Source organism: Chenopodium album, chromosome 2 (assembly GCF_948465745.1).
Source record: "Chenopodium album chromosome 2, dcCheAlbu1.1, whole genome shotgun sequence".
Lineage (NCBI taxonomy): Eukaryota > Viridiplantae > Streptophyta > Magnoliopsida > Caryophyllales > Amaranthaceae > Chenopodium > Chenopodium album.
The window spans coordinates 79,593,170-79,614,670 of record NC_137835.1 but is presented as its reverse complement, the minus strand read 5'-3'; the positions used below and the strand labels follow the sequence as shown (position 1 = coordinate 79,614,670).

The 21,501-nt window shown below is 32.0% G+C and overlaps 2 protein-coding genes across 12 annotated transcripts; one reads left to right on the top strand and one right to left on the bottom strand.

Moving 5' to 3' along the window:
• Positions 1-1,126: 1,126 nt before the first annotated feature.
• LOC145602254 (serine carboxypeptidase-like 20) lies at positions 1,127-10,948 on the top strand. Of its 11 annotated transcripts, none has more exons than XM_081658463.1 (21): positions 1,127-1,398; positions 2,025-2,094; positions 2,257-2,380; positions 2,525-2,793; positions 2,870-2,983; positions 5,382-5,466; positions 5,576-5,690; positions 6,942-6,978; positions 7,335-7,480; positions 7,831-7,913; positions 8,049-8,171; positions 8,418-8,520; positions 8,613-8,650; positions 8,767-8,868; positions 8,954-9,034; positions 9,122-9,367; positions 9,791-9,856; positions 9,953-10,074; positions 10,165-10,278; positions 10,374-10,419; positions 10,600-10,948. In XM_081658463.1, the coding sequence occupies exons 7-21, from the start codon at positions 5,678-5,680 to the stop codon at positions 10,681-10,683; spliced, it is 1,404 nt and encodes a 467-aa protein (XP_081514589.1). In that variant the 5' UTR covers positions 1,127-1,398; positions 2,025-2,094; positions 2,257-2,380; positions 2,525-2,793; positions 2,870-2,983; positions 5,382-5,466; positions 5,576-5,677; the 3' UTR covers positions 10,684-10,948. The 11 variants fall into 11 exon arrangements, with proteins under 11 accessions (XP_081514589.1, XP_081514580.1, XP_081514571.1 ...); XM_081658454.1 differs by having other exon boundaries at positions 2,252-2,380; XM_081658445.1 differs by lacking the exon at positions 2,025-2,094.
• A 586-nt stretch (positions 10,949-11,534) lies between these two features.
• Positions 11,535-13,134, bottom strand: LOC145589152 (uncharacterized). The gene is made up of 3 exons (XM_081645707.1): positions 12,999-13,134; positions 12,704-12,839; positions 11,535-12,422 (listed from the first exon to the last, which is right to left on the bottom strand). Exons 1-3 carry the CDS (start codon positions 13,132-13,134, stop codon positions 11,609-11,611), a joined length of 1,086 nt encoding a protein of 361 aa, XP_081501833.1. The 3' UTR covers positions 11,535-11,608.
• Between the last annotated feature and the right edge of the window lie 8,367 nt (positions 13,135-21,501).

Here is a 21,501-nt window from a genome sequence, read left to right as displayed (position 1 = left end):
CCAACAAATATTAAGTTTCTAGTTTACTTTTTTTTTTTTTTTTGAAGGTAAGTTTCTAGTTTTCTAGTTTCTCTTAATTTTATTTATTTTTCATTACATTTTTTTTTTTTTGAAAGGTAATTTTCATTTAAATTTTGATTAAAGGTAAAAAAAAAAACAAAAAAAAAAGGTAGCTATTACATACTCAGAATTCGCAAAAATAAAAAAAACTAACACTACTGTAGTTCGCTCCCCCTTCACGTACTGCTCCTCCTTCACCCCTTCACTGCTCCTCCTTCTCCTTCACCTCTCTTCCTTCTCTGTCGCTGCATCGCACTCCATTAATTGTTGCTTTGGTTTGTTCGAATTTGGGATCAGCTTTAGGGGATTTTTATCAAAGTTTTGAGGTATGTGTTCCTTTTGAATCACTAGTAGAAAAAATGCTATTTGTAACGCCCTATTAGTAACTGGCGTATATTATGCTTGTTACAGAAGCATCAGTAGTAACCGACTAAGATAATGCCAGTTACAAATTCCATGACATTAGTAACCAACGTAGTAAATGTCAGTTACTAATATGTGGTGTATCTTTAATTGAAATTTTATTAGTAACTGACTAAATAAATGTCAGTTACAAATGTTCAGTCACAAAAAATTTGACTAAAAAACTTGTAACTAGCTTACAAACGCCAGTTAAAAATACTTAGTCAAAGAAAGTTTTACCAAAGCGTTTGTAACTAGCTTATAAACGCCAGTTACAAATTTTAATTCAAAAAAAGTTGACCAAAACATTTGTAACTAGCTTAGAAACGCCAGTTACAAATAACAAGTCAAAGAAAAGTTGACCAAAACATTTGTAACTAGCTTACAAACGCCAGTTACAAATAATAAGTCAAAGTAAAAATTTTGTAACTAGCTTACAAACGCTGGTTATAAATAATAAGTCTAACAATAATTTTTGTTTTTTTTAAACCAACAAATATTAAGTTTCTAGTTTACTTTTTTTTTTGAAGGAAAGTTTCTAGTTTTATATCTTCTCTTAATTTCATTAATTTTTCATTAAATTTTTTTTTTTTAAAAAGTAATATTAAGTCAAAGAAACTTTGACCAAAAATTTTGTAACTACATTACAAACGCCAGTTACAAATATTAAGTCAAAGAAATTTTGACCGAATATTTTGTAACTGACTACAAAGAGTCAAAGACCAGTTACAAATACAATGTCATATATATGAAGTAAGGACTTGATATTTTTTTTTTCCCCTATGGCTCCGACTTCTTGCGCAGCTTGTTCCTCCTATAGTTTTTCTTCTACAGCTTCTTCCTCTTACTTCTTCCGTAACTTCTTCAATCAGAATTTTTTTTTTTTTTTTTTCGAATTTGGGTACAGAAAAAGTGGTTCTAGATCGAGGTTTAAAGGTATGTAATTTTTCGAATTAGGGTTCTTGTAATTTTCCCTTTCTTAATTCAATAATAGCCCTAATATTTTAATTGAATCTTGTTTGCTGATAATAATTATGTGATATTGTTCATTTAATTTTATGTATTATCGTAAAATTTTCGTTCGATTGTGTTGATGTTAATTTCAAGAGAATGAGAGTTGTGAATTGAAAATTGAGGTTGAGGGTTTAGATGATGAATTATTAATAAGATTGGCAAAATTGTTGTGTCTGAAATTCATGGGATTAAAATCTGAGGGTTTAAATTTTGATATTTTATTGCATTCATAACTCCTTAAAGTTATTGATTAGTCGCACTTGTTCTCGGAGGATCAGTTTGCTTGGTTAACTTCAGAAGGCTCGTTCTCCTTTGTTACGAGGTCTTTTTAGGTGATTCTTTTTTTGAAATTGGGTGAAATTTTGTCTACTTTCTGCCTACAAAATTTCAGATTTTTTTGAGTTCTTTTGCTATTAAACTGGACTGTTTTCCGCAACTGTGTCAGTTTTAGTCCGAGTTAATAGTTATTGCTGTTTGTGTGCGATTTTGTTCCAAGTTGTGCTGCGAGTTCAAGTTTTTTTTAATGCTTATTATAATGAGTAAATTAGGTGCTAGATGGTGGCAGATATTGAGGGCAACATGTTTCTCAGACTATGAAGATCATATATAGTTCAGTTTGTGAGTTAATCTTTGCATATAATTATAATAATCTCATGCTTGTATTTCCTGTTTTCTACAAAAAAAAAAAAAAAAAAAAAAAAAAAAAAAAAAAGGAATATGCCAAAGCTGTGTGATGTATCAGTTTGTGAGAAACATCAATTTCTATTTTGTCAAGAACAGGGCTTACTTAATGTAAATCATGTGTGGAGTTGAAAGTGCAAGTTGGCATTTTTTTATGATGTTGGCATTGCTGGTGGCGCTTCTGGAGTTGCCGGAGGCCTCGTTCACCCCTATTCTCCTAAAGGTAGTTAGCTACAAGTATTGTAAAAGTATATAATAATACTATAAGTTTTACTAGCATTACAACTCTCAAATCTAATGCTATAAGTTTTACTTACTACCACTTACATTACAACTCTTGAATCTAATGCTATAAATTTTACATCAGGGGCATATTGAGGCCACCTATTAATAACAAGATATTGGATGTCATGCACCAGGTTATACTTCATTTCACAACCATAATCCGTCTCATCTCCTCACTTTATAACTCTAGCTTCTTATTTGCGGAATGCTCTCAATAGTCTACCAACTTGTCCAATACATACCCTTGATGGAACTACTGCAAGGGACCTTATACCAAACTTATGTACCCCTTTCAACACAACCTTCTTAATGCCTCTAGATGTCGATCTTAATCCCCGCAACTACCTTAAGGTGTGCTACTGCTAATCATCTTATTACTTTTTCCCTATGCTGAATGTTTTTCATTTCATTATGTTCTTTGTGCCAGGACCTTTTTCTCGCAACTCAACATTTGGTCAACAAGATCTCGTCAATAGGCTTCCCTACTAAGGAAATTACTTTGCAGAACAAACTTGTAGCTTCACTAAGTCAACACTGGGAGGTTATTTCTTATACCATCTTTAGACATCAAGTGATGGAGTACTTTCCCCTCACCTAACTGGATGAAGTTTGTTTATTGAGATGAATATGATTCGATCATAGTTTGTCTCAGTTATTTAGACTTAATTTTTTAGTTGAAAGACTAAGCTAGCTTTCTTGTTGATGTTATGAGTATTCGCATATAGCTTAATAAAACAATATACTCCACAACACATTTCTGTATATCTACTTTTATTTTACCTACTGGTTATTGTTATTACATTCCTAAATTTTAAATTAATAATTTTATTTTTTTTTCAAGTTTTAATTGTTTTGTTGAAAGTATAGTTTATTTTGTTGTATTGTATGTTGTAGGTGAAGTCTAGGTGAAGTCTAGTTACAGGGAATTATTTGGAGTACGTGTTATGTTAGTTGAATTGTTACAGGTTTTACCACATTTGACAAAGGGTCGTTCGGTATGGTATACTACCAAGCTTGTTGTATTTGAATCAAATATTTATTAAAAAAAATGCATTTATTAGTAACTGGCATAATCTAGTGCTAGTTACTAATAGATTTTTTTTAAAATAAAAAATACTATTTGTAACTGGCGTTAGGTTATGCAAGTTACAAATAATAACCTATTCGTAACTGACGTAACCTAAGGCTAGTTACAAATAGTATGTTTTCTAGCTTGGAAAATAGACTAGTAGTAACTGGCGTTAGTTTAGGTTAGTTACGAATAGTACATTATTAGTAACTAACATTAGCCAGTTACAAATAGTTTTCACTAGTGTAACGGTGGCATTCGCAACCAACAATGCCAGTTACAAAAAGTCAATTTCGCCGGTTACAAATAACATTTTTTCTACTAGTGCATGTAAGTTTACACCCCAAAGGATCACTCATTATATCTTAAAAAATTACTTCTTTTCTCTTAAAATTCTCCAAGAACACCCGGCCCTTAAAGATTAATCAAGTTTTTTTTTAAAAGGTTAGAAATCCTTAGAATCGAGAAATACTTAAATAATTCCATTATATATACAAGATATAGGACTTTATTTTCCACTTTTAGCAAAGTGAGTAGCAAATTAAACGACTTTATAATTTCCACTGTTAGCAAAGGGACAACAAAGAGATTATACTCCACTTTGAATATTAGTGAATGTGGTCATTTATTGAATAAAAAATAATCATAACAACAACTAATAATAATTTTCAGAAAAGATCAAGTTCCATTAGAATTGAAGCACTGATACATAAGCCTTTATTAAACTTGCGCATGTCGGTAATCAATATTATGCTCCTCATACAGTACTACTTAATTACCGACTAATAAAGCTATAATGATTAACTTCGATAATTAGTGCACACTAATTCATCTTGTTTATCTACATCATCTTATAAATTATTGTAATTGATTAGTAAATGTACTTAAATGACCTATATTATCTTATAAATTATTGAGGCATATTGATTATTTTTTATCGAGAGGTAAAAGATTCAAATTTCGGAGCTTTTAATATTTTCGACCAAGATCCGTCACTGTCTAGATGGATCTTTCTTTAGATGCCTTTTCATCCGACAGTGAGGCCTTGTCATCTTTTGGGAAAATCGTGTTATTCCTTTTCACATTCATGGTTTTTTAAATTTTGTTTTCAGGTTGAACATGGTTTTTTATGCTGTAGCTGTGTATTTTGCACGTAAAGTGCTCGACGAAATGCCGCAGAGAAAAAGTGATGAATTGGAATTGTATGATTTCTGGGTTTGGCAGGAATAACATGATAATATTGATTTCTCAGTTTGTTTAATCAATTGTATGCCTGCTAAGAATATTTTTTATCGAGAGGTAAAAGATTCAAATTTCGGAGCTAAGAATGTTAAGTGAGTATATTGAATTAGGGTTATGTTTCAGAATTCAGATGTGATGTGTTGGATACGAATCAAGCCCTAAATTGAATCGAATGACTCATCACCTCGAATAATGACCGGTCCCAATCTGAACAACCCATTTGCCATCTTGAGTAATGCATTATAAACATCTTGTACATAGGGTGTTATTTAATAATAGTCCTTACAATTATAAAATTTTGGTTCACTATATCTATCTTATTGGCATGCTTGACTCTGTTTGCATATAGGCCTCATTAAGTCAATATTTGTGTTGATAACCTGGCTCCAATTTTAGGGTGGCTCGACAATGAACGAGTCAGTGATGGAGTATATAAACCGATCTTAGGCTTCTATGACCAAAATTTTTTAGTAAAGGCATTTGGAATAATGATCATATTTCATTGAGAACTCCTGTATTTTAGGAATGTATGGCAGATGAAAATTTTGTACAGACCGCAATACATATCAAAGTAGTGATAGGGAGCATGATAAAGTACCATAAGAGGCTCATATCTTCGGGTCTGCAGGTGCTCAGCTAGAGTTATGTCACCTAGCTAAGGTGATTAAGCACATAGCAGAACGTTAAATTTCTGCTAGAAGTTCAACAAAAAGGTGAATTACCCTATTTAAGTAACTGATTTGATGCATTGACAAGTTTTAGTCTCTCAGAAGTAATGTTCTATGTATACTGATGATCAATGTTTTACCTTGAATTTTGTAGTGACGATCATGATATGGTGATCCGTATACAGGCCAGGGAGTGATTAAGGGAAGCATAGGCAATATCACTAAATGAAATCATCGACGAACAAAGGCCAGGTTGATGGGTAAAGATGGTAATGCTTAAATCCATTGAATATGGTGCATCCGATTATTGACATTGATTTCAGACTTGCAGTTTTCATAATGTTATTCCTAGAACTTCCGGCCTTTTTTTACTGATAAGGCCAACTCTGATCTTATACTCTGTGTTACCTTAAGAGTATGGTTTATCTTCATAGTCCCTTTTACCTCATATGCACCAAATTTGATCAGTTGACAGACTTGCAGTATTCAGATTTACATAAAGTTATGCCTAGAAGGCTAGAACTTCCGACTTTATTTTTACTGATAAGGCCAACTCTGATCTTATACTACCTTAAGAGTATGGATAATCCTCATACTCTTTCACCTGTCATATGTACCAAGCTAGATCAGTTGACACAATATCAAGCAAATGATTATGCACCGTCGTTGCATACAGATCATTCTGCAAGCCCTGTTATGCAGGGTGCTGGGCATATTGCATATTGTGCCAAAAGACAATTAACAAGACAAGGTTAGAGCTGAGGTGTACATATTTAGCTGTATGTAATATCAGTATGTCACAAAAATAGACGAGTCTGAGGCCAATAGCTCAAAAGCATGAAACTGTATGTTTATTGTGTGACTAACAATATCGAGTTATCAACTGTCAAGATATATTACTATAAATTGCAACTTTACAATGTAAAACAACAAATTGATCATGCAGTTTATTCTGCTAATTAGGTGGCGTGCAATTCAGTGTAAACAATAGAGGGAGGGAAAACAGAAACAGCTCATTTGATGGGGCTTGACAAGGTTTTATATATTTCTTTATATAGGAAAATGATTTTAATTAAAGAAAATAATTTGTCTATAATCATAATTATTGAGTTAAATCATGCAAGATGATATCAATAAAATTTCAGATTTTTGGAAATTGAAGATCTTATCAGATAATGTCATTGTCCATTATTTTATCTTTGTATACTTGATGATTTTCTGGGTAGATACAGATTGCAGTTGAATATGCAGTGTTTATTTCATACAAGTTACACCCTTATTCCAATCATTTAGCATACTGTTTTGTATGAAGATTATAAGTTCATGAAATAAGAGAAACCATAAAAAGGTCAATGTTATAGACCTTATAGTAGTAATTGTATCGTTTTATAAAGAAAATTAATTCAGGATGTCTAGCAATTGTCATGTTGTTACAGTAGCAACACTAATTATTCATGTCATACTTTGGTTTACGCTGATTAAAGCCGCACCTCAAAGTTCACTTGTTACACATTTGCCAGGTTTTAGTGGCAGCTTCCCTTCTAAGCACTACTCTGGGTAAGCGTTACATTATTCTTTTTTATCTTTCTGATTTTGTTTAGTATGTACAATGGATAGATCAATTGTAGAGCTGATCAAATCAACCCGACCTGCCAGCCAATTTTTGGCTTGATTAATTACAGCTTAAAGGCTGATTTCGGGGTCTGAATCGAATATTTTTGGGGTGATCTATTAAGCGGGCATGGAATATCTTCTTATAATGTGTAGCCTAGCCAAATACGTCCTATGATCAACTCTTACCCAACATGATTTTTGACTTTGTATATTTTCATTATTGTTGAGTGAAAATGGATATGATTTTTTGTTTTTAATTTGTGAATTGTTATTGTTGTTACATGTTGGTGATGTTCAAGGTATGTGCCAATTGATGAACATAACGCGAAACACATGTTCTACTATTTTGTGGAATCAGAAAGAAATCCTGCAAAAGATCCTGTTGTTTTGTGGCTTAATGGTGGACCTGGATGTTCAAGCTTAGGGGGCTTAGTTTATGAGCATGGTAACTCTTTTTACCCCTACTTTTTCGATATAGTACTTTATTGTCCGAATGTTAAAAATCTTAACTTTATGGCACTGGCGGATATACAATGTGTTATGAGGTGTCGGTTTACACCCAGTATTTCTAAAGAACAACAATGGTCATTTGTTTTCCAATTCACAATAAAAATAATTTATGGCGGGAAATTTAATTGTAACTTGTCGCTTGTCACCTACTTTCACTGTTTAATGATCAAATTTATGTGTCGTCAAACATGAAAGTCAAAAGGGTGCATGTATTGGCGTATTTGATGTGAGTACCTTGATTTTATGTTGGAATCGTTATTTAATTGCGGTTGAAAATGTACATAGGCCCATTCAATTTCGAGGCCTCCAGCCCAATTAGTTCTGAAGACTTGCCAAAGCTGCATCCTAATCCATATAGCTGGTCTAAGGTCTAATCCTACAACTTTTCTACAAACTTCAGACTAACTTTGAACAATTATTGATGAGTTCATTATTAAATTACTACTCCATTATAATCTCATAATTTATACTGTTTATGCTAATTAACTAGTCTGTTTTAGCAGGTGTCCAACATTATCTACTTGGATTCACCAGTAGGTACTGGCTTTTCTTTCTCAAGGAACACAAGTGATTACATAACTGGGGACTTAAAGACTGCAAAAAATACACTCATTTTTCTGCTTAAGGTACTTATTTGCTCGTCAATGTATAATTAAAAAAATGTTAAACTGTCCTATATAGTAGATACCTTTTCAATGTGCAAACTTCAGTTAAAACTTATGTTAGGATGCTATATGGAAATTTCGCCCCTTGTTAACTGTTAAGTACGCAGTAATTAGTGTAACTTGTGAACTTATATTGCAGTAGATGTTTAAGCTCTACAGAAACTAATTCCATGTTATTTTTATGAAATTTGATATGCTGCAATATAGTGGTTTAAGATGTTTCCAGAGCGCCTTAACAACCCATTTTTCATCGCCGGAGAATCATATGCTGGTATTTTTATACCAACTCTTGCACTTGAAATAATGAAAGGTATCTAGTAGATTTCATAGAGTACATTTTATCCTTAGAAAGGAGAGGGTGATGTATTATTTGTTTCCAGTCTCATGGTTGATTTTTTGTAGGACTTGACTTAGGCTCAAGGCCTATCATTAACTTAAAGGTATGCACCTTAATATTATCTTCCGGACATTCTATAATAGTATATGTAAGTACAGAGTTAGATTTTGGAACGGATGGATTAAGAGATTACAGTAACAATATTTCCTCTATACACAGGGCTATATGATAGGAAATGGCGTTACTGATAAGTACTTTGATGGGAACGCTGCTGTTCCTTTTGCTCATGGAATGGGCTTGATCTCAGATGATCTATATCAGGTAATCTTGACATACAGTTGTTCACAAAGTAGTAATCTAACTGATTAAGCCCCAGTTTTTAGCTCAAATATCTGCATTCCTGCAGGAAATTGTCGATGTATGTCATGGCAGCTATTTAACACCATCAAGCGAAACATGTCAAAGCAAACTCGACAAGTTTGATGATGTAATTGATTTCAGCTCTTTTAAAATGAAAGTTTATGTTCTTTTACAGAAAGATTGCTGACTTTCTTTGCCTTTTGATAAACAATAGGTCACTGAAAATGTGAATCTTTATAACATCTTGGAACAATGCTATGATTTTTATTATGATGAAGGGTATCAATGCTATACCTGCATTGATGACGAAGATCTTGATAATGCTAATATGAAATCGTCAAGAAGCTTTGGCAAATTTGGACACAATGAGAGGCGTCTTCCTGTCCAGAGAAAGTTTACAGATCATAAAATTAGTTCAATTTGGTCACAAGTTATCAGCAACGTTAGTACTTTATGTCATGTAAGTAAAAGTTAGTATAAATTTTTTACTAATTCCCTTGTTCCGGTTCAAATTGTCATTACTCGTCGTCTATCACGACTATCAGTCCTGCATTAATGAATGCATAAAGAGTTTATAATGATCCTTTAAATTTTAGATCAATGCTTTACTTGTTATCTTTTACAGCTCGAAATTTTAGCTACAAACAGGAAAGAAGTTCCAAAAATCAGAAAAAGTAGCTTCAAATTAAGTATGTAGTCAGTTCTAAAGATCAACATGACTAACTTTTGAGTATCCATAAACTAGAAACTGACAGTGAGATATACCGAACTGGCCCTTAAGATTCGATCAATTACTGGTATTGCAGTCCCAAATTTACTGTCACAGTAGAGTTCTCAACTCTGTTTATGTTAAGGACTCACTTCCACTTCATAACTTTATCAGAGTGATATGGCTCCCATCCTGTGGCTTAACAATAAGGCGGTCAGGAAAGCAATGCATGCTGCAGAGGTAGGATAAGCACCTTTGATCTGTTCTTGGTAAAGCCACATAGAAAACAAGCAAATTCATTGACAGTTTGATTATTCCCTGGTAATTTTGCATCAGGAAAGTGAGACTGGCAGATGGGATTCTTGTACAGACCGCCTCACATATCATCGTGATGTTGGGAGCATGATTATCTATCATAAGAGGCTTATTTCTATGGGCCTGCGGGTGCTCATTTACAGGTATGTTAGCATTTAGTAGTTACATATATCTAAGTCTATAGTTTAGCTTTGTGCAAGTCCATAAATTCTGTTTTAAACTGAATTTTGTAGCGGAGACCATGATATGGTGGTGCCATATACTGGAAGTGAAGCATGGACAAGATCACTTGGTTACAAAATCATCCACGAGTGGAGACCATGGTTTACAAATGGACAAGTTGCTGGGTACATTCATTCTACTAAAATCTTAAGAATGGTAAAGCTAAATATCAGAGAATTATGGTGCATTTAATAATCATCCTACTGATTGCAACTTTCAGGTTTACACAAGGTTATGACAGGAACCTCACCTTTCTTACTATTAAGGTCAGCAGCCCATAAGAACCTTGCTGTATAACCATAATAGTTATTTATTAATTGTACTCGTATGAGTCATTTCTTTTATCCTAATACGCATATAACAGAAAGTTCTTCAAACATGACAAATATGTCCTCATAATTGGCTACTGATTACTGACCATCATTCTGCATTCTCTTTCAAAACAGGGCGCGGGGCATATGGTGCCAGAAGACAAGCCTAGAGAAGCATTAAAATTTTATAGCCAGTGGTTGGCAGGAAAGAAAATTTGAGAAAACTGGACTTGGAAGAAACAAGTCCAAGACATTGGTAAATTATTCTTTAAGCTTTGTTATCTATAATCACCTAACAAAGAATTAAGGTGAAAGTATATTTTGTACATAATTTGCTCACCTAAATGGTGGTCAGAGAAGCCAAGGTCAATTGTTCAATACAATGGAACATTGTTTGATTGAAAAAATTGGTATGTAGATAACAGTTGAAACATAATTCAGATTATTGAGTTCTACACTAGTAATACAATATAAGTTACTCCAATATACAGCAGCAAGCAAGCTAATATCTTTTTTTTTTGACCTTTTGAAACTCTCCATCATGCCAATCTTGATCCATATTATGTATATATGTAGAGATGAAATAACAAATCTTCAGGGATTTGAACAGAAAGACATGTGATGCGTGCTTGAAATGGGTTTGAGATGAGAATTTAAAACACAATTTGCAAATAAGTAAAATTAAATGTATCTGAAACATAAAGAGACCTGCAGAAGCCTTTTAGAATGATATGTTTCATGTTGTGTTCACATGGAGGAAGTACATCAACGTCCGATTCTGGAGATCAGGTCTCCTTGTCAATTATTTTGAGACTCAGCATATCTGACACTTGGAAATATACACATATTCGAAACTTCTAACCATGTTTGAGTAATATAAAAATCAGTAAAGTGAACAAAGTTGATCATACAGGATACAGAACTAAACATAGCATTGGCATATAATAAATGGTGAACAAAATTAAAGTTACACTTTTGCAATGTTTAACAAGTAAATGGTCAGAGTTGATGACCTTACTAATCGGATTTGAAGGCCTGTATAATATTCTCCATCTAAGACATCAATGAATCATAAAGGAAAAGGTCATTAGCAATCAGTATTTCCTGGATTCTTATTTAAGGAATAAGTATTATAATCAAGTTTTTAGTATGATGGCTCTTCCATAAGCCCTGGAAAGCTCAAGAACATGTCGTTTTCTTGATCCAGCATCGCCTCCAAAAATGATGAAGCATCCGAGGAAGCTATTAATGGTGAAGAACCAGCTTGGATTTCCTTACAATCAACCCCTCTATTGTCATTAATCAACAAAAACTCTGCCAAATTATTCTCTTCTTGCTCTTGTACCTGACTTTGAGCTGGTTTGAACGCCTCCTCTAGGAGAAAATCATGCCAACTAAAACACTCGGGGGACTTGGCCATTTCCCCTGCATTGTTATATCCTGAAGAACAAGCTGATGTTGATGAATTCGACGATGATTTAGGTGAAGGTAAGGTTAAGAAATCATAGCTGCTGTTATTGGTTGGTACATTAGTATCGGAATTTGGTCCTTCAGTGACAAGGCTTATGGCTTGCAGTTGAGACAGAAGGTCTAGGGAGTGACTGTTACTGCTATTTGTAGCATAGTTGTTTTGCATAGGTAAGATATTATTATGAGATACTTGTGAATTTGAGAGGAAAGTGTATGAAGGTGTAGTAAAAGAATCTGGTTTAGGAAGGCTAGATGTGTTACTGCTAGCTTTCTTCAGATCCTTTCTGAAAGTTCCGATATACTTTGGGGTGTCAGAAGACCTAGAAACACCGCCAATGTTCCCATAATCAGCTAGGATTTGGGAAAATGGTTTATGAGTTATGGGATCAATCCCCATCTCAGTTAGCTTCTTCCTTAACTTGGTATTCCAATGGTTCTTTATGTCATTTTCTGTTCTTCCTGGTAGCTGATGCGCTATTAAACCCCACCTAAATGCAACATACATTATATGAGACTTAAATCTTACATGAAGGTTGAGTCCATTCCTAGAGATGGGTCAATCATTTCTCGTGTTTAACCAAACAATGTAGCTATGTAAATTTATTAGCCAATCAGGAAATTGGAGATCAAGAACTAGTTATGCATCAAAGCAGATCAAAGAATAGATCACTTACCAAAAGCAGAAAATCTGAAGTACTGAGTAACAAGATCATACTAAAACAGATTTAAAATGCATTATTCTTTCTAAGGGGGAGACGAAGTATGTAACCTGCTACCAACAGCAGCATGAAGCTTGATGATAAGCTCCTCTTCCTGTTGAGTGAAACCCTCATCATGTAGATCAGACCTCGTATAATTATTATTATTCCACCTGATTCTACAATTCTTCCCACATCTTTTTGTCCCTTAAAAAGAGAATTTTGCATACAATCATCAACCAAAACTAATTTAAATCAAACTTTTCATACACTAATAGATATAAATTGTAACATGAATACATACATGATCATGCATGTAACACAAAATTACAACAATGTATGTGATAATAGCATAGCATCAACTACCTGTTTTTCTTGGAACAGAACTCCAATTCGTCGTCCCCTGCTTTGATACATACGCGAATGTAGTACCATCCTTAGCTTCACCCCAAGCTCCCTTCCTCGCATTTAGTTTATCACAACATGGAGGAGGTCTTACCATCTTAAGTATATCTTCTTAGCATATAAATTATTATGTTAACTTATATTTGCAAACTAAAAGATCATAATAGATAAAATGTAAGAAAATAATGAAGGTATAAAGTTTATACTATATATGATGTATTTATTTTTTTTCTTAAGAGAAAAAATTGGTTAGGAATGAGTGTAAGAGGAACATAAAATGAAAAAAGCATGAGACTTTTACGATGCATCTCGTCTAAACTAAACTTTCATGATATATGCATTGTAATGAAGATGATCAAGTAAAATGGATGAAATAAATGTTTATAATTTCTTTAATTTTCTCTTTCTAAAATTTGAATTGCATGGCTCTAATGAAATACAGGTTCAATTTGGGTGACTAATTTGGTTAGAGTTGTAGAAGTATACTAATTTAAAATATGTATTTGTTTAATTAGATTTGTTGGTTATTGTAAAAGAGAATGACTTTGTTTTGGATTCTAATTAAACAATCATAAACTTATCGAACATTATAATAAATTTTTAGAAACTTGCTTTAATTCATTAATAAAAACAAGTTCGGGATGAAGAATTTATTGATCCTTCAACTCTACTTGTACACTTTCTCTGATCTCTTCTTGCATAACTGTGAATCTATCATAAATTTAACAATTATTTGTGAAAAATGAGGGAGTAATACTTACAAGCAAGTATTTTGTATTAGGTGATTCGATGCAATTATTTAATTTTATCCAAAATTGTCCTAATATCTTCGTGAAAAAACTTTATTTTATCACATACTCAACTCAATTAATCCGAGAGTATTTTTTTAGTTTTTCAAATAAAGTTATCGGTCGCATATGGTCAAATAAAGCCAGTTAGGGCATGTTCTCTTACATTGAAATTCAGTTCAGTTCAGTTCAGTTCAGTTCAGCTCAGTTCAGTTCAGTTCAGCTCAATTCAGCTCAGTTCAGTTCAGTTCAGTTCAGCTCAGTTCAGTTCAGTTCAGTTCAGCTCAGCTCAGTTCAGTTCAGTTCAGTTCAGCTCCTAATTTCCTTCTCTTATAAAATATTCATTTCAGTTCAGTTCAGCTCAGCTCAGTTCAGTTCAGTACAGTTCAGCTGAGTTCAGTCAGTGAGAACAGGCCCTTAGTATGTTGAAATACTTCATACAAAAATTAATATTAAAATCTTATGATATACACTTAACAACTAATAGTATTAGCCCTACTGTTCAAACAATATAATTTGAAATTTTAAAATTACATAGTAAATCTTACTCTTAAAAATCAAAATTTGAGGTCAAACTACAATCTTGTCCCTTTTTTTTTTTTTTTTTTTTTTTTGTGATTTACATCGTTTGATGCGTATGGTATGATATGAACTTACTTATTTAGGATAATAATTTTATTGATTTATAATTAAATAATCAATCCCTGAAAATTCGATGAAAATGAGTTGGTCATTATAACTACTAAGTACTAACTACATGCATGTATAGATTGTATACTGTATACATGGGCAGCAGTCTGAACCCATATGCATGGGAAAATATGGCGTGGTGTATAATTAAATTAAATATGTTGGCAACTTTCAAAAATTAATAAGTCCCTTAAAAGCCAAATCATGGTATACGTATACCACATTATTTGGCCAATATAATGCCACATTACACTTACAAAAGTGAATCAATATTTTAACTTTTGTTTTGCGTCTTTGCCTGCCTATATAGCCTTTGCCGTTAAGGAATCCAATCCTAGAGACTTGAGGCCAAATAAAAATTGTTATTTAAAATGCATCACTAAATTGGCTCCTCCTAGTCTATATTCAATTTAAATCTAAACTATTTTTCAAATTAAATGTATTCTTTCTTACCTACATTTGAGCTATATCTAAAACTAGATTGATTTATTTTTTATTTGAGTATCTTTAGTGGTAAAGTTAATAATCCTCCTTATTTATGTGTAACTTATTCTAAAGGTTATAATTACTTAATATTTATATGTGTGAATTTTCAAAATAAAATACATTAACTTTGTTTCAAAAAAAAAAAAAAAACTTTTTATCATATCTAATGATGCATACGATCGTTTTGAATTCGTCTTAATGTTAATTTTCGTAATTTTTACTTATACACAATAGAAAATATTAATTTCTAAAGATGCGCATTGAAATTTAAGCGAAAGTTTAATTACATAGTATGTTGAATTTTTATATTAGGGGAGTATAGAGTCTATAGACCGAATCAAACCCATCACTCTACAAACTACAGCTCTTTACCACTTCTAAAATTGAATAGGAAAGAATCTAAGCTTTAAATTCATTCCTACATCTCCTTTAAAAAAATATATATATATAAAATCATTACTACGTTGTATACTTGCACGATTTATGTGTGATTGTACCCCAAATCATCACAGAAAATACATATCAAACTGTTAATTTTTTGTTTTTTTTTTTAAAACCATGTATCATACATACATAGTTAAAATAAAAAGAAATATACAATCCTAACTTGAATATTGTGAATTGTGAATTTGTGATGATGTGGATTGAATTACGAGTATATTCCATGCACAAATGCACAATCCATAAAAGGATTTGTTATAATAAATGAAATATTTAAAAGACATACTACATAGGTTAAATTATGATATTCATTGTATTCTATAATTAGAATGGATGTTGCAACCCACTTGGACCGATTTTTAGACAAGTCAAATAATTGTATTCAGCCGAATGCCAACCACAATTACATGTTTATACTATATATATGCTAAAGTTATTAATCCAAATTTTAAGCATATTATTCTGCGCTAATTATTGATGCCTATGTAATCATTTTTAGTGTATATATTCAGATTATATGTTTGTTGTATATTTCATTTTTGTTTTTATTAATAATTTTAGGTAAGTTGTATACAAGTCCCAGACATGTGGGTAACAACTAAGATGACAAGTTTTCGAATTTTTGGACGAAAATATGACATTTATTCTAAGATTACATTCTCTTGAAATCATCTTATAATGATGATGAGTTCCATACATAACTATAATATTTATTTTTGGTTTTCAAATGTTAAGGGTTTTTTTAATAATGTTTTCTGCATATAATAATAATCAGGAAAGACTATACTTTTACATGTACATTTTAATTGGTTTACTTTAATTGCAATTTAAGGAAATATTAATAAATTGTTTGAGATTGTTAATTAAGTCTAAATTGGCTGTATTGTGAAAAGATTAGGATGTGGGCTGTGTGGCTAAAAAAAATGAGTTGGATTGATGGGACCATACCCATTATTTTTATTACTATTGGGTTTGGATATTAGCAAATATGTATGGCCTATTGAATAGCTTGTAGAAATTATTGATAATTGAACTAGTGCACATACTTAGTGAGTACATAGATTTGAATTTGAGAGTGGGGTAAGTACATCAGCTGTCCTGATTTTTAATGTAGGCACCATCTTGGTTTTAGACTTTTGTTCACCAGCGTTTTGAGGGTGTTAGATAATAACTTAAAATATACTACGTTAATAATAATACTAAAATTGATATGTATGAGTATGTTAAAATCACACGTCAGTTGAAATAATTAATGTTTAGTTTTATTCAATATTTCTATTTTTATCTCTCTTATCTGATAATTTCGAAGCGTTCGTTAACTTTTGTGTTTTAGAAAAGAAGTATTCCCTACAAAAATATGAAGTGAAATAAACCAAACAATTCAATGAAAAAAATTAAATCAAATAATAACATTGAAGAACTATACAATCATTAAAATGGCTACTGGCATAGTAAACTAATCAACATATTGATAAGGAATATTGTAATTGTCATCTAATTTAGCTAGTTAATCTTTGGGGTGCCTAGTATATCTAAGATCAAATCGTGTTTACATAATTTTATTTGCCCATTATTATGGGTCTTTATTTATATTACATTGAAAATACAAGGAATAGTCAATCTTCATATTGATAAATTGCTTTCATAGGGGGGAAAAAAGTTGTTTTTATTAAGGTAAAATGAAGGTCCCTGTTGAAACCAGCACCTTTCAGAGGTTAAGGGCCTACTCTGTTCAGCTTAATTTTAGTTCAATACAGTTCGGTTGCAATCAGTTCAGTTCAGCTTCTAATTTCATCCTCTCATAAAAGTTCATTTCAACTCTATTCAGTTCAGCTGTTCAGTTCAGTTCACTTAAGTTCGATTGTTTTCAGAAAATCAAAACAGGCCCTAAGTTAGCACAACTTTACAAGTCAACGCTTGAAAATAGATGGGGTGAAGAAGGGAGAAAAAAGTTGTACGTAGTATATGAGAGATAATATCTTAAACAAAATTTTGATATGAGATCATAATAAATTAAAATTGCAATATACATTAAGTTACCCACCCGAAGCATAACACATTACTACGAAGTATAGGGTACGGAGTATCGTACTTAAGTAGGGTTATTTTATGTTGTATCTATGTCGCATTTGTCGCATTTTAATTGTAAAGATACATTACATGTAAATTGCACAACAAATCACAATAAAATAAGTGAAATTTAGCTTAGACATTCAACACAACTTTCGTGTAATTATTGGGTTGATCCATGGACCTGCCCTAGCTAGCATACAAGCTTGGAATGAATCACAATACAAATTTGATAAAAACTTTGACTTCATTAAATAATTTTGACTATAAAATCAAGAAACCCAAAATGAACATGTTTTGTTCTTTAATTTCATTTTGAGTCCGTAATCTTATATACGAAGTACATCCAATTATCTAATGTCATCAATGACATAAGAACCAAACATATAGTAGCTGGAGAAAACAGTTACATAACTGAAGAGCATTTAAGTCATTAGTTTCAACTTACAAAAATGAGGTAATTTTCACTTTAATATACACCAACCAAAAATGAATCTTCTTTTGATGTGACATAATAATAATTTGCCGTTAATTAGCTCTTAATATTCACAGCTCCAACGGTCAATTTTGGACCCACTATTAAATTGCCATCTTCAAATTTGTATTGGCCTTTTACCCTTTACTAATGCCATGGTCAATTTGGTCATGGTATTACGGACATAATGACCCCTTCGTTTATTAATTATCTTTACGTGTTATGAAATTTTCAAATATTTCATTAATTTTGTGTTGGCTTGCCAAATTTGACCTGATTAATATCATGGGAGTCTTCGTTAATCATGCATGTCTATAATCATATTTACATATAGACAGTTGTTTAATGTTAGGCCATCCCCTTACAAGTCAAGATTACGTTATTTCATGTGCTAATTAGCTTTACTTTCATGAAATCAATGATTATGATAGAGTATAAAACATATTGCTGGGCCTCAACTATCAACTTAAGCTTTTGGTTGAGTTGGTCCTCTAACAAATTATGACCCTATTCTAGTATTTCATACTACAAAATATTTAATCACTTAAGTGTATGGATTTATAACGATTAAATGATCCGACAACATTTTTGTTTAATGGTTAAGACTGATTTATAACGATTAAATTATCCGAGTATTTTTGTTTTATGGTTATGATTGAAATTCAACTGATCAATATATATTTCCCTTGTGAATTATTTAGAAAAAAAATCGATATAACTAATTAATCATTGTTAAAAAATCTAACGCAAATAGACTTGTCATTTTAAAAATTGATTGGAATAAGTTAAAAAAAAAAAAAAAAAAACAAAAAAAACAAAAAAAAAACAAAACCAACTTTCATGGATTTTTACTCCGCATCCCACAAAAAGTTAAATTATTAGGTTGTATATTGGTGGAAAAATTTTATAATACATATTACTTCTTCTGTATCTTAATAGTATCGTCGAGACATTATTCATTTTATAATAGTAAAAAAGAAAAATACTCCAGTAATAATAAGTCAAAGAAAATAGTATGTGAATAGTGCATAAATAAAAAATTTAAAAAAAAAAAAAAGGGGAGTATATTAAATATCAACAACTTTACCAATTGGTTGTTGGTGTAGTGGTGATTGAGACTACACTTGGTAGGGATGACTCGTGTTCGATCCCCCGTAACAACAATCGGGAGGGGACTGGAACCTAACCACCCAGAACTGATCCCCGAATCTGGATTAGCCCAAAGGGTGAACCGGGTGGAACACCAAAAAAAAATAAAAATATCAACATCTTTTTAGTACTCGTAATAACTAATTAATGTGTTAGAAGAAAGGAGTGCCTGAATGTTTCGCGGTGTGACGAATTAAGGAGATATAAGATAAGATTTCTGCATTGCAAATTTGACTATTCTTGTTTTTCTTGCACTTAGAAAATCAAAAGAATGTTTTGCTAATTGTTTTTAGAAGTGTGGAGGACGTCGCTGACGTCAGTGATCAAGATTCAAGAGGATGTTGTGAAGTGAAGGCATTATGGTGGATTGGTGGTGGTGTAACAACTATCGATAATTACAAGCCAATGCAAAGAAAAAACAATAGCGTCTTTGGATTATTATTCCATGAAATAAAATGAAAATTACAGTAAGAAATTATTGTAATTTACTGTAAATGAATTTTGAAGAGGCATTTTGGGCCCATTGGATGATTCTCCAATGGGTTAAAGGGAATAGTATGATTATTAGCTTTCAATTTGTATGTAAGTAGTAGATTTATGAAAGTTAGATTTCCTTCACATATTAAGCTTCCTACAAATATTTAGTTTCTGTTATAATATATACTACCTCCGGTCCAAATTACTCGCAATTTTGGGATATTATTTATGAGATATAAAATATTCCAATGTTGTGAGTATTTAGGACCGGATGTAGTAGTAACATGTAAAAGTAAAAAAGATAGAAAGAGTATAATTTTTTTTTTTACATACTCGTATCGTTTAACATAGCTTTAAATTACATTATGGCGTAGACTTACATAAATCGATATATCAAACAAAATAATATGAAATACCCCTTTTATTGTACAAAATAATATGGAATACCCCTTTTATTGTAGAGTTTCAATTTATTACAGTACCTATTTATAAAGCCTAAGTACAACAATGTTCTAATCGCTTTAAATCTCATTGATTTTACTTCTTGGTTACATTATAATGTATGGTTGTTGCTTCCGGGTGCACCATGCGCATGGTGCACCCGGAAAGAACATTAGGTATATTTAAAAGAATATGGGGCGAAAAAAAGAATATTATAGATATTAATAAAGAAAGTGAGCATAATATGTTCATTAAATTTGATTATTATGTTCTTTGAGTTTGAACTATATGTTCTTTATATCATACAATATGTTCTTTAATGTATGTAAATAAATAAATAAATATCAATCACCCGAGTAACTAGAAAAAAGGACATGTTCTTTACTGTACTATCATGTTCTTTTTGTAAAGACTTTATGTTCTTTGGCTAGAGGTGATCAAAATTAGACTGACCCGGCTTGATTTTGGACGGGTTTTGGGCAGAATTTTTTAGCCCCCAAAACGGGTCGGACCTGGCCCGTAAATTTAAATTTTTGGGCAGGTTTGGGATTGCGTTTTTATGCATTTTAGTTGATTTTTTTTACTCAACCCGAAAAGCCCGCACGGTCGGACCATTTTGGGCAGGTTTGGGCACAAAAACTTCAGCCCAAAACTTGGCTCGACTCGAGAAGTGAGCTGATTTTTTAACCTTGGCCCGGTCCACCCAATGATCACCTATATCTTTGTCAAACACGGACATGTTCTTTTTTATCAAATATAATGTTCTTTTTCAAACACGTTCAACCACCCAAGTAACCATGAAAAATAACATGTTCTTTTTGTAAAGACTTTATGTTCTTTGTAATGTCATGTTCTTGTCAAACACAAACATTTTCTTTTGTCAAACATAGGCGTGTTCTTTTTCAAACACTAACATGTTCTTTTTTTTTGCCCATATTCTTTAAAATATATCTAATGTTATTTCCGAGTGCACCCGGGTACACTATACTATTTTCAGTTACATTATAAAATATAAAGAATTACTCACAAATTTATCGAGATATTACATATCAGAACTCATCAAAACTTATCGGATTTAACACCAAATTAGATTCTATACCGAATAATTTGGGAAATTCCCCCATAAGGCCATAACCCAATAAAGTTGATCAATAAACAATTCTGTTACTCAAAGGAGCCTTAAAAAAGCAAGACAAACACTTGTAACTAAAGCCGCCTGTTACATGCAATTGTTACTTTCCCAAATGCAAAAATAAAGCTTACTATTCCACTAACCCATTACTTCATCTACATATACTCCACTGTATTATGAACATGACTACCATCCACTCTCATTAATTTACTCCCACAATCTTTAATTCTTTCATTTTCTCACTTAAAATAACATTTACTACCCTTAATTAATTACTAACCTTCATAACGGCAATAATTAATTTAATTAATCTCC